General features: G+C 43.0%; 1 protein-coding gene across 1 annotated transcript; it reads left to right on the plus strand.

Annotated features, from left to right (window-relative positions):
* Positions 1-9,673: 9,673 nt before the first annotated feature.
* hey1 (hes-related family bHLH transcription factor with YRPW motif 1) lies at positions 9,674-12,286 on the plus strand. Its single transcript, XM_008306339.1, has 5 exons — positions 9,674-9,798; positions 9,910-9,985; positions 10,089-10,172; positions 10,283-10,364; positions 10,526-12,286. Exons 1-5 carry the CDS (start codon positions 9,713-9,715, stop codon positions 11,218-11,220), a joined length of 1,023 nt encoding a protein of 340 aa, XP_008304561.1. The 5' UTR covers positions 9,674-9,712; the 3' UTR covers positions 11,221-12,286.
* The last annotated feature ends 252 nt before the right edge of the window (positions 12,287-12,538 follow it).

Below are 12,538 nucleotides of genomic sequence, written 5' to 3' on the forward strand. Positions count from 1 at the left end.
TGGTTTGAAATAAACACATTTATAGTGATGACAGGCTTAGGGAGGAAGTTAGTTTTCACCCACTGGTAAGATTTGTCATCAAGGACCTGGTTAGGTTTCAGAAAATATCATGATATGAGTTAAAAATACTCCTTTAAAAGACATTTGGGGCGCCGTGATAGCTCACTTGGTTGAGCTGGCGTCCCATGTACAGGAGCTAAAATCCTGACATAGTGGTAGTGAGTCTGAGTCCGGCTCATGACACTTTGCTCCAGGTCCTTCCCCCATTCTTCTCCCCCACTTTCCTGTCTCTCTCTTCACCATGCTGTTCAATAAAGGCCTAAAAGGCCCAAAAATAACGTTTGAAGCTTCTCCTCCATTTTCTGATAAGTCAGTCGGGGTTCATAAGTACAATAACACACACTATGTACATATTCATTAGTAAAAGAGTCCATTTTAGCACAGTTTATTTACCATCAAGTTTTTCTAACTTTTAGTGGCTATGTTACCTAGAAGTCACATTTAAGTCAATTAAATGGAAGCGTCAGTGTGCTTTTGACCAACAGTGGCAAAGCAAACTACAAAACATTTTGGAGGTAAACTGTGAATCAACTTGTGCAACTTTGACAGATAGATAAAAGTAAATAAAAACATCTCCTTCATTATTTAGCTCAGATGGAACCACATTTCCTTAAAATCATATTTGCTGTTGTAGATTAGTATTGTCTAAACAGAACTTTGTGGACACAGTCAGTTACTTTCAAAGGGTGTTGTTGGCTGCTAAACTTTGAATCAAACTTCACTGAGACTGTATGTAAATATTGAACTTGTAAAAAAGGTTCTAACATCAGACTTTGTGTTGTTTTTTTGTAAAGTATATGGACCTCGATAAGACAGAACTTGATCATTTCCACCTGAATATGAGGCAACTAAAGCAGCAACAGATTTTATTCCAAATTCTCCATTTGACTCCTTCTGCTTCTGAGTTTCTCTGTGAGTGACGGAGAGAGAAAAGGGGGAGGCCCTCGGACATTTCCCATGGGGAGACAAGACAGAGATGAGTGTCAGTGGGTCAATTTCGACACATCCTTCACTTCCTCAATACACACAGGCGAACTGACTGATGTGTTCAGTGTGTCAGCAGTGTGGAAGAAGGGGAGAAGAATACGAGTCAAGAGGGGTGAAGGAGAGAAGGCTGTCAGCGAAACTCACAGGAGAACTAACAATGATTGACAAGGGCAAACAATGAAACCACGTCCGAACCCCCCCACCCTCCTAAAACACAATACTTGGGTGTCACACACACAGCCCTCACCCCTGCCTCACAAACAGCCCACCCTCCCAGAGACACTCGCATTCATTAACAATGTCTCTCTCTCTCGCTCTCACCCCCTCTCTAGCGGAGGGACAATGGTCGGGTGTCATACATGTCTGGAGCAGAATTAGCCGTTGCTTCCTCTCCCTGTCAGGGGAAACAAAGTTAGCCTTCCTCGGCGCTCCACACAGCTCTATTTATAAACAATAACAAGGCTCACCCTCAGCAGGGTTTCACCAGAGAGCAGCTCGACGTATTGTTCAGAGCGGATGAACATCTGTCTGTGGCGAACCTGCAGACGCCGCAGCTCTTAGCGTCTGACTATGACTCAGGGAGGGTCACACCTTCCACAGCTTAGCAAAGAAGGTCGAAGAAATTTAAACTTCTGCTCCAGTTTATTTTTCTCCTTCTTCTCTTGGATGGTTTGACTTTTACTGTGCAGAATGATGTATGTGCAGAGTCTTCACATTCATCTGTTGTTTACCTGTGCTCAAATTAATTCAGGGCTTAAGACGTGCATGTACCGGCAGGATTTCACGGCATCACAAAGAGAAATCTGTTCTGGTTCAGTCTGCAACTTGCACAGGTTTGGTGTGCAAAGCTGTGCTCCTACACTGAGAATGCACCATTATTTCCACGCTAATATTAAATATATTAAATCTAATTTAAGAATTTTACATCTAGCAAAAAAAATCTGTCTTTTTTTTGTGGAAAGAGTCTTTAAAAAAGTCCTACAAATCTGCCTTTTTGTGTTTTTTCCCCCCCATGAATTCTCTATAGTTTACATTTCTTCCACCACTTTGCATCCACACTTCATACAGTGCCTATATATATATATATATATATATATATATATATATATATATATATATATATATATATATATATATATATTTAAAGTGCACCTATTATGTTGTGGGAGAAAGTAACAACTAAAATGAGCAAATGAAAAACTGAAAAAAACACATTTGATAATGGAGTTTAGTGTGAAAACAAACAGTTGTTAAGCTCATAGAATTGCATTTATTTATATGTTAATTCGCAATCGGACTCACAAACATGTTTCCTCACTTTCAGGTCAAAGGTGGACGCTGCTTTGAGTAATGTGACATGTGTGTCTGTTACATAAACCGGGTCAAAAATAGAGACCTCCGGCCTTCATTAAGGGCAGAGTTCCGAGAAGCTGCTTTCGTCAACATCTAAAATGCAAAGTTAGAATTTCTGAGCCGAGACTTTTGTGTTCACTGTCTTGCCCTTGTGTTTCTATTTAGGGAAGATGCTGGACAAATCCTGTCTTTCTTTATATTGCAACAGATTCCAACAAGCAGCAAAGCGTTCCTTGTATTTAATGAGGTTTTAAGAATCAGAGCAGTTTCTCCATAACTTGAGTGACATATCTTAAGTTTTGCACAAAGAAACGAAAATAAAACTGAACCTCCGCCAACAGTAAATTAAGACTTTTATTTCTTAGATATTCAGGTTTAAGTAATTTATATCTCCTGGAGCAATTCAAGTCAAGACAAACTCGTAATAAACCATTAATCCCAGCAGAAGAATCGCTCCTCTGTCTCCTATCAATAGGTTTCTCATGGAAACGTTTTGGGTTTATAATAGGAAGGGATGATGCAAAGAGGAGAGGCAGATTAGATCATGAACCTAAAAAAAACACCAGCTTTATCCTTTAATATCAGTCATCAGCTGAGTCACCGAGGCTCTGATTCATTTGGCCAAAGAGAAGGAAGCAGTGAGCGGGTCTGAATTAGACGTTACCTGGTGATTCGTCTCAATATTATTCCTCAGATGAGGGTCACATTTTGTGTGATTCTAAATCTTCTCTGACATGAGAGTTAGCTTCACCTCATTTTGCCTTTTTCAAGTAGCATCATCTGTCATATTTTGGGTTTTTGTGTATTAATGTGTTGTATTGTTTGATTTATCTACAGCCCCGAACATCACGAGGAACATCAGGAATGCTTTAGCACGTTAGCCGCTTTGCACGACTTTGTTTTGTTAAGGAGTAACTGAGAGTTCCTGGACGTGATATCAACATCATTCATCAAAGTCACTCCGTCAGCGCTGCAGCCCTGCTTGATTTACACTCCCCAAAGTCACGTAGAGCCACACAGGCTGTCTGCAGGAAATCACATCCAAACAAACCGGTACGACCAAACACCTGATGACATGTGGACCGTTCTGTAAATACGTACGGCTGAAGTGATTACACCTAACGCGGAGAATGTGGACTGCGTGCGACTGCGAACTTGTTGGTGAAATACGACTTTAAAACAGCTTCAAAGCCTGGACACGCACACACACACACACTCCAAACATTTCCTTCTGGTTAAGACCGTCTAGACTCAATTTATGTCTGCTCTGATGACATGTAATTGCTGCACTCGTGGCTTAGTTCGAAACCTTTTCTGACTGTGCAGTGCAAGAGGGCAGAGGATGTGAAAAATCACTTGGACGCAATGTTGAATTTCTGAATTAATGTCTCCCATTGGAACATCGGTATTCGGAGCTTGAGACGATTTGGCAGCTTCGGAGAGGGTTTGGAGAGTCCAAAATGACCTCTGGGGTTCGGTACTGAAAGGACGTGATTCAAGAAAACAAGACAGGAGGAAAATATGTGAAAACAGGAAATTGGACATGAAAGAAGCGAAGAAATGAATACGAGACGGGAGGAGCGACGTGAGGTGAACCGTCGCCGAGTTCTGGCCCCCCGAGTTTGATTCGATTTGGTGGCCTGATTTTGCAGCGGGAGCAGAGGAGGAGGAGGATAAGAGGGGAGGGAAGGGAGGAAAGAGGAGGGAGGGGGGGGCTGATGATGTGGTGTTGCGGGCCCTCACCTTCAAAGGGCGGCCCCTGAAAGGCCCTACTAATCACAACATGTGATGAGACCGGTAGAACAAAGACAGCCGGGGCAGAAAATAACAGCGTGGGAACTCTGGGTGAACTTGAAATACAACGAGAGGGCTCACCCCCACCCACCCACCCGCACACCCACCCACCCACTCCTCCTCCCCCTTCGTCTCACACACACACACACACATAGAATCAGGAACGAATGTGGAAGCACACCTGTGTTTATTGTGACAAAAGCTTCAGGTTGCATGAACTCGGACATGTGTGAACGAAACTCCCCCACGCTCCCAACACACAAACAATCACAGGGACAGGTCGCTTGGACGAACGTTGGAGTGCATCTGTGTGTCTGTCCCGCTCGAAGCGTAGCCTTGTGCGACAACAATAAGATGAAAAACAGCCCTAAGTGCTTCCTCTCATTCATATAAACCAAACAAGGCAGCCTCGTCTCCCTGTGATGACTATTACGCCTTCGGTTCGCTCTGGGCTCCAGCTGATAAGGATCGACGTATCACTGCAGAATTTAGTGTTTTTTGCCGTTGATCTTTATTAGCCTGAGATTGCCTCAGAGGGTGAATGTAATGCTGATATATCACAGTACAGTTTTCATGTGTGATGGATCCAGGTTTTATGTTTCCTCATTACAGAGTGCATACTTCCTCGCCTCATTCATAACCGTTCATTGTTGTTTCCCAGTGCACATATTTCACAAGAGGTATTATCTGTTTTTTTTTTTTTTTTTTAAATGACCTTCGCTGACATTTTGAAACATGGTTTTTCTTTTCAGGCCACTTTGTGTGAGCTGGGATAAAATGTCAGTGTGTTGCCAGTAACAGCTGGTTCCAGTGTGGGACGCAAACAATGGAAACAGCGCTGACAAGTCTTTGAAACTGAAAGATTTGTTGTTCGTTTATCTGATTGTTCTTATGTATTTAATTACTTTAATTAAATGACACATTGAATAAAGCTCAGTTTGAATGAAGCTCTGTGTGGTTGGTTCGTCTGTTTTCATCACCTGTAGGGTTTGTGCGTAATTATAGCATCATGGATGGGAATTAATTTGCACAATGAAAGATATAAAGTTCTCTTCTGCTTGATTGCAGGACAACACACCTAAATACTCACGTCTTACTCGCAAGAGAAACCCACAAAAACAAAAATAAATACCTCATTATGTAAAAAGTACCTCATTTTTTGTTGCATCATTACATCTGTAGATCATTGTCACTGATGCAATAAGTGAATATGTCCATATAATTATTTAAATACATATATCATGAGTGAAATAAGTAGTCGACCCCATGGCTGAGTATTTCCACCCTGAAGCTGAAGTTTACTGACAATATTATCTAAAGCAAAGAATAAAATTTCCGGGTTTTCATACATATCGAACCTAAACAATCAGTCCAGTCAACTTGCTGGATGAGACTTTTCTTATCATTATTCTTCTTCAGTATCAGTTTCTGGACTACAGTATGTGGCTAAATTACTCTAAAATTACATCTTTCCATTGTGCAGCTTGGGTTAGTTTTAGAGTATCTGAGACGAATCGTAGGTGAGCTGGTGTGCTTGAGCTGCAGCAAGCGGGGAATCAATAGATGGGGAGAGAAAGTGGGACTTAGATGGGATTATTTTCATGGAACAAATCTTCTAAATATGTAACTTTCACACAAAGAGATGAGATTTTCGGGGGTTAGTCAATGACTAGAGAGGAACTTATTGATTAAGGTGAGGCGTACTTAAGTTGAACTACTTTATATGGTCTTATGTTGCCTAATACATGTCCAAATAATATTCTTTCTGATATAAAACCACACTTTGGAAAGTAGACAGTACTGGGTATGAAATAGTGGAGTAAAAAGTAGCTAAGATACTGGTCTCAAGTGAACAAGAAGCAAAAAGCAATCCCTGGAGCTTCAGTGAAAAGCAACTGGACTTCTCTCTCATCTAAGCGGCGACCTCGGTTCTGAAGAAACACCTTTGAAAAACATAAAAAAAACAAGTCCAAAAACAAAACAAATCCTGTCACCTCCCTACAGCCTGCTATTGGCATCAACGCCCTATCACACTTGAGCTTGTTCTATGGCGCTTATCCAGGTTGTTTTCTCCAGACTGGATCCTTATGTTGTATCTGCTCTCAGATGTATGTCACTTTGGATAAAATGCAAAATGATATTGTCGAATTGATGTAGAAGTCCAGTTGCTTTTATCTGAAGCTTCTAGGATCACTGTGACCCGGATGACTGAGAATCTACACAGACAAGTCAAACTGTAAAAGCATCTCAAAACTGACCTTAAGAGCCAAACCTGGGTACCTGTACTTCCCACAGCGCACCCCGTTACTGCTGGTAAACGCTTCAGGTTGTGTAACAGCCCATCTTATCTGATTACTGTCTTCTCTAAAGTGGCAGGGTTTGTTTTTTATTCAGATCCAGTCCCTGCAGGAGACAGTTGGACTGAGGAGCTACACATGCAGTAACATGAGTCCTCCATGTATACAAACACACACAGCAGCTCTGTCAAATTATTTGGGGGGTGGTGGGGTGGTGGGGGAGTGTGACCATTATGGGAGCCACCAGTCGTGCGGTGGTGATGATGTGGAAACTCCAGGGAGAAGAGGACGGGCTTTGATTGCATTATGGACTTCTTTTTTTTTTTTTCTGCTGTTGTTCACAAAGTCCTTGAAGTGCCCACAGAGTCTTTACCGTGCATGAGGTCTCTCTGTGGGGTAAGATTAGACGTGGTGGCTTCCTCTGGTTGCGGCGGTGCTCCCTGTCTCTCCTCCTTCGGGCTGAGTTAGTATTGGATTACAGGTTCACACGCTCGCTCGCAGACCGCCCGTCGCCCCGACCAATTGCTCCATTCATTCCAGCGCCGGAGACGGCCGCCGGCCTCTGATTGGTTATCAGCGCCGGTTAGGGAACTTTCCCACGGCCAGCGCGTGCTGACAGCCGGCCAGCCACTCCTCATCACCACCGGGGACACACAGGGGGGAGGAGGGGGAGGAGGAGGGGGGGAGACAGTCACGGACCGAAAGTCCATTGGACCGCTGTCAAAAGTTTCTCCAAAGATCCTCTATGTGCGGGAAGATCCATCACTTCGCATGTCTGGTGTCACACACACACAAAAAAAGTCTGTCAGTGAAAGAGAAAGGCCCAATATGGAAGCTTGATTGTGGAGAAACAGGAATAATGAGAAGCTACTGAGGAAAAGGAAACACAAATCATATGCAAAATAAACCAAACATTGGTAAGAATCAAAGAAACTTCAATGGAAAGCCAACCCAAAATTAAAAGGTAGGGGGAAAAAAATGGGAACCAAGGCCCGGTTTTTTATTGTTAAAAAAAAAAGCCTAAAAAATAATAAATACAATCATAAGACAAGAGAAACATATCAGTAAAAATACAAGCAAATAAGCGTACTATAGTAAAATGGAAACACTGAAAAGCCCAAATCAGCTCTGTAACACTAAATATTTGTGTAGACAGAGAGGTAGACCGTGTACTGCACTTAATGAGAATATTGCACATATGTAGATAAAGTGTTTAAAGTGTTATATTATTATAGTTGGCTAGTACTCACCATCTGTGTGTCCGTCTGTGAACAGCCTCAAGCTGACGTCTAACACGTTGATATTTTACAGGTGAGCTAGGGATGGCCTCTCCTCTCAATGATTGGATTTTGGGGTCAATCAGTGCAAAAGTAGCTCCACTAGAGGTCGAAGGTCACTTTTTTAAAACTGCTGTGTACCTTCTAAACAGTGGAAGGTAGTTTAATGGTACTAGGTGCAGACAAACAACCATGTTAGGGCTTTGTGTTTGGATGTAATATTTGACCTTGGGTGATATTTAAAGGTGAAACTCAAGATCATAAATTTTGATAAACGGTGCAAGACAGACACATTGTTGGTATCAGAAATCATGTAGGTGTCCCACTGAGGATGTGACATTAGACCTTGGGTGATATTTCAAGTTCAAAAAATGTTGATATTGCCGTTATATTTTAATAACATGTAATATATATGTACACGGATAGGACCCATTCCAGCTTGGACAACCAGCCGACCATGATTAGTGAAAGAAAACACCTACTTTGTGGTAACTTAGACACAATGAAGGTTTACTGGGGCTCAGTGCAGGCGTGGCTGGCAAATATATCCCTCAACTGAAGGCCTTCTAGTTATAGAACAAAATAAAAATAAAAGAATAATTTAAAAGATGCTTTTGATGTATGGAGGCCTGAACTTTCAAAAACACTTTAATTTTTGTCATGATTTATGAATGAATACCCCAACCCATGTATATGACCCCTCAAAAATACGTAAAAATGTTCAAATCCACTGGTGTTTTATCTTATCTTATCTTAACCGGTTGATGTTGTACATAAATGTTGGACAATAAACTCTGAGGTTGCTCTCGAATGGAAATAGTATTTCCTAAAAGTTCACAAGACTTAATATTATCAAAAGAAAACTGATGTAAATGCAGGTTCATTTCAGATTATTCTGATATTATTGAATTTAATTTATTTTATTCGTACTAAGAATAAAAACAGCAACAACAACAACAAAACACTCAAGTGCAAACATGTGAAACAAAACAAAATTTGCAGAAGATCAAGTGATATATTCAAAAGCTCCAGAAAAAATATCTCAAGTGGACAATGTCATTTAAGTTTTTACCACTTGCATCGAAGAACTTCAGTATATTATCTGGAGACACAAGTCACTGATAATGATAAACCAAGACTTAAAAGATTTGATCGCAAGTTTGAACACAAACTTCTGAAACGGTTAATCCTGGGTGGCAATTTTAGTTGGTTAGTTTTTAATCAAAAGAATGTGCCAAGTCACTGTTATTTAGATAGAAACATCTAAACAACAAAACAGCTGGTTTGCCAAAACTTTCCAGTAGATAAATAAGGTTGTCAATTGAGAATTAAATTATCAAGCTTTAAAAACAAAAATTGAGATTAAGAATCTATTATGTCATTAATAGTGTGACTTTACCTGAGTAATTTAAATATCAAGGCCTAAAAAGGTACAAAAATGATATAAAACAGAACTTTACCTGAGTATAATAAAGATTAAAGCTAAAACCCGACAGCGTTTTTAATTATGACGTTGTGAAAAAAGATGAATGAAAACCCAACAACTCCAAGAATTTCCTGGAGTGCTTATAAGCGAACGTTTTCAATTCTATTTCCGTGTTTGGTGTTGCCATAAAAAAGATTCCTGAGGTCAGATCTGACAGCCAAAAGCCTTTTGAACCACTTTCACGGCATCGAAACCGCCGCAGAGTGGGATGTCTCTGCTTTTCTCCTCCTCTCAGATCTGTCAAAGCGCACCAGGATGCGCTTGGGCCAACTGCGCCGTCACTCAAACCCGACCCCGCTCTCTGATTGGCTGTCCGGCCTCCTGACCCCGCCCCCGCTGGCCGGCAGCAGCGTTGAAATGACACCGTGGGAAAGCTGAGCGCTTCAAACGGAGGCGCTCCGGGCAAACCTGGACAGACGCGAGTGACACGCTGAAGGAACTACTGTGGACGAAACAAAATGAAGAGGAATCACGATTTTAGCTCCTCGGACAGCGAGCTGGATGAAACTATTGAGGTGGAGAAGGAGAGCGCGGATGAGAATGGGTAAGTTACAGGTTTTTAGCTGTTTTCCTCCAGAAAAAAAAAAAAAAAAGTGGATAAGATTTGTGGACAACAAAGTTTGTAAAAGTAGCTAAACTTGTGCGTCTTTTCCAGGAACATGAGCTCTCCTCTCGGCTCCATGTCTCCCACCACATCCACTCAGGTGCAGGCGAGGAAAAGACGTCGAGGGGTGAGAAAATCTACATTTATTCATCCCACACTGTATTACCAAATCATTTCACATTTAACAGAACACAGATTGATGTCTAATGATATCTGTTGTGTCTCCTCAGATCATTGAGAAACGGCGCCGGGACAGAATCAACAACAGCCTCAGTGAGCTGCGCAGGCTCGTCCCCAGCGCCTTCGAGAAACAGGTGAGCAAAGTCTCACACTGCTCAGGAACATTAAAGTCCCCACTTATGAAAGCATGTTTCAACTGTTTTTGGATTATTTATATCTAAATTGGCTCTGTTTTGCTCTGTAGGGATCAGCCAAACTGGAGAAAGCAGAGATTTTGCAGATGACTGTTGACCATCTGAAGATGCTTCATGCTGCTGGAGGCAAAGGTGTGTTCAATAAATCTGACAGATGAGCACAAGTCAGCTCAGAGAAACTGATCTGAACAACTTGTTGAGTAAATCTGTGTTGTGTAATGCTTAGAGCATATGTAATCCTGGCTCTGTCATGTGCAGATGTTTGAGTCTAACCTGTTGTCTCCCCTCCTCAGGGTACTTTGACGCCCATGCCCTGGCGATGGACTACCGTGGTTTGGGTTTCAGGGAGTGCCTGGCTGAGACAGCCCGCTACCTGAGCATAATCGAGGGCTTGGATAGCACGGACCCCCTCCGGATCCGTCTGGTCTCCCATCTCAACAACTATGCCAGCCAGCGCGAGGCCCACTCCGGCCTCAGCCACCTGGCCTGGGGCTCTGCTTTCGGATCCCCTCCTGCCCACCTGACGCACCCCCTCCTCCTGCAGCACCAGCAGGCTGCACCCCTGGCTCCTCTCCCCCGCAGCACCACCAGCAGCCCGCAGACTCCTCTGTCGTCCACTTCGTCCCCCTCCTCCTCCTCCTCTTCTTCCGCCTCCTCCTCCTCCTCCTCGTCTTCATCGTCCTCCCTGGTTGCAGAGACTCACGTCCCGGGCAGACGCAGCGGCAGCGTCACCCCCCACTCGGACCAGGGTCCCATCCGGGTTCCCTCCTCCTCCACCGCCGCTCCCACCACCGTCCTCCACCCGGCCCTGGTCTCCTCATCGGCGTCAAAGCTCTCCCCTCCTCTGCTCTCCTCTCTCTCAGCGTTCCCCTTCGCCTTCAGCACCTTCCCCCTCATCTCCCCCAGCACCGCCATCAGCCCCCCATCCCAGACCTCCAGCGTGGGGAAACCCTACAGACCCTGGGGGATGGAGATAGGAGCCTTCTGACTGAAATGAGAGACACTATCTGCATATAGAGCTGGACTCAAAGGACAAGACTTTATTTTCCCTGCTAAGAAAGTGCTATTTTTTCTATGCTGATGATGACATCCCACAGAGGATTTACCTAGCTATAGGTTTTTTATTGTCTTGGTATTGTTTTTTTTTGTTTTTTTTGTATAGAAGAAGAATAAAAAAAAAACAGAGAGGAGGGAGACCACGACTAAAAAGCAACAGGAGTGATTTATTGTGTTGATTGATCTCAGCCCTTTAGAAGTTTCACCCACTGTAGTTGGCCTATCGGGGATGGCTTTTCCAGATGGTCAAGCAGTCGCTGCCTGTCAAGATCCGGGGCGAAAGTGTCCCCCCCCCCCAGCTTTTGTTTTCCTGAGCTGCAACGCAAAAAGTGTTAGTGCCCTGGTTACAGAGGGGGGCCAGGGGGTTGACAGTCACCCCCTTTTTACAGCATTTTATGGGGTGGAATAACTGAAACCAGGTGTTTTGTTCTACTAAATACTGGGAACAGAAGTTTAGCTACCAGCTCGGTTGAAATAAACCTAACCATGATTTACCCACAAGCTCTAAATGTTCATATGGCGCTCTATTGTTTAAGCTCGCTTCCACAAGCTTCCTCTCTACAGTAAATTCTGTTCTTTAACAATCGAGGCTTCACATATGTTTTACCAGCTTTTGCCACAGTGTCCCCACCTTTTTTTTTTTCTAATGTAAATGATGTTAGATTGATTATTTTTATTTTTATTTTTTATCACCTAGTCTCCATTCTTTGTATTCATTCCACACAGCAGCATTTGCCCATCATCTCCGTCAGTCCAAACAGTAGCAGCAAAAACAGTGTATTTATCTTTAGAGACATTTAGAAACACCGGTGCATCATTTTCGGCCTGTTGTCTTTGTGCCTCCTTGCCAACTTCACTGTCAGTTTTGTATATTTTACGGTTGTACAAAGCACAAACAAGCACTGACAAATCAGATTTCTCCACTTTTTCAAAGTTGTTGCTGTTGTGGTGATGACAACTTCCCTGCAATAAAAAAAAAAAAAACGAGTTCTGACGAATTACCTGCGGTTTTATCAGCGTGTTTGTTCAAGTGTGTTTGAGCGTGTGCACGTGTTTTTGTGTGGTGGTGGTGCGTGTGTTTGCTTGTTGATGCCTGCAGTTGTTTGTGTGTTCGTGTGTGTGTGTGTGTGTGTGTGTGTGTGTGGCGACGCCTGGTATCAGATGAGGCTGCTTGTTTCTCTCAGCAGCCCTCTGTGTGTGCACAGGAAACCATTAACAAGGAGGGGATATCCTGGACAATAGCAGCCTGC

Source organism: Stegastes partitus, unplaced genomic scaffold (assembly GCF_000690725.1).
Source record: "Stegastes partitus isolate 25-593 unplaced genomic scaffold, Stegastes_partitus-1.0.2 Scaffold46, whole genome shotgun sequence".
Taxonomy (NCBI): Eukaryota; Metazoa; Chordata; class Actinopteri; family Pomacentridae; genus Stegastes; species Stegastes partitus.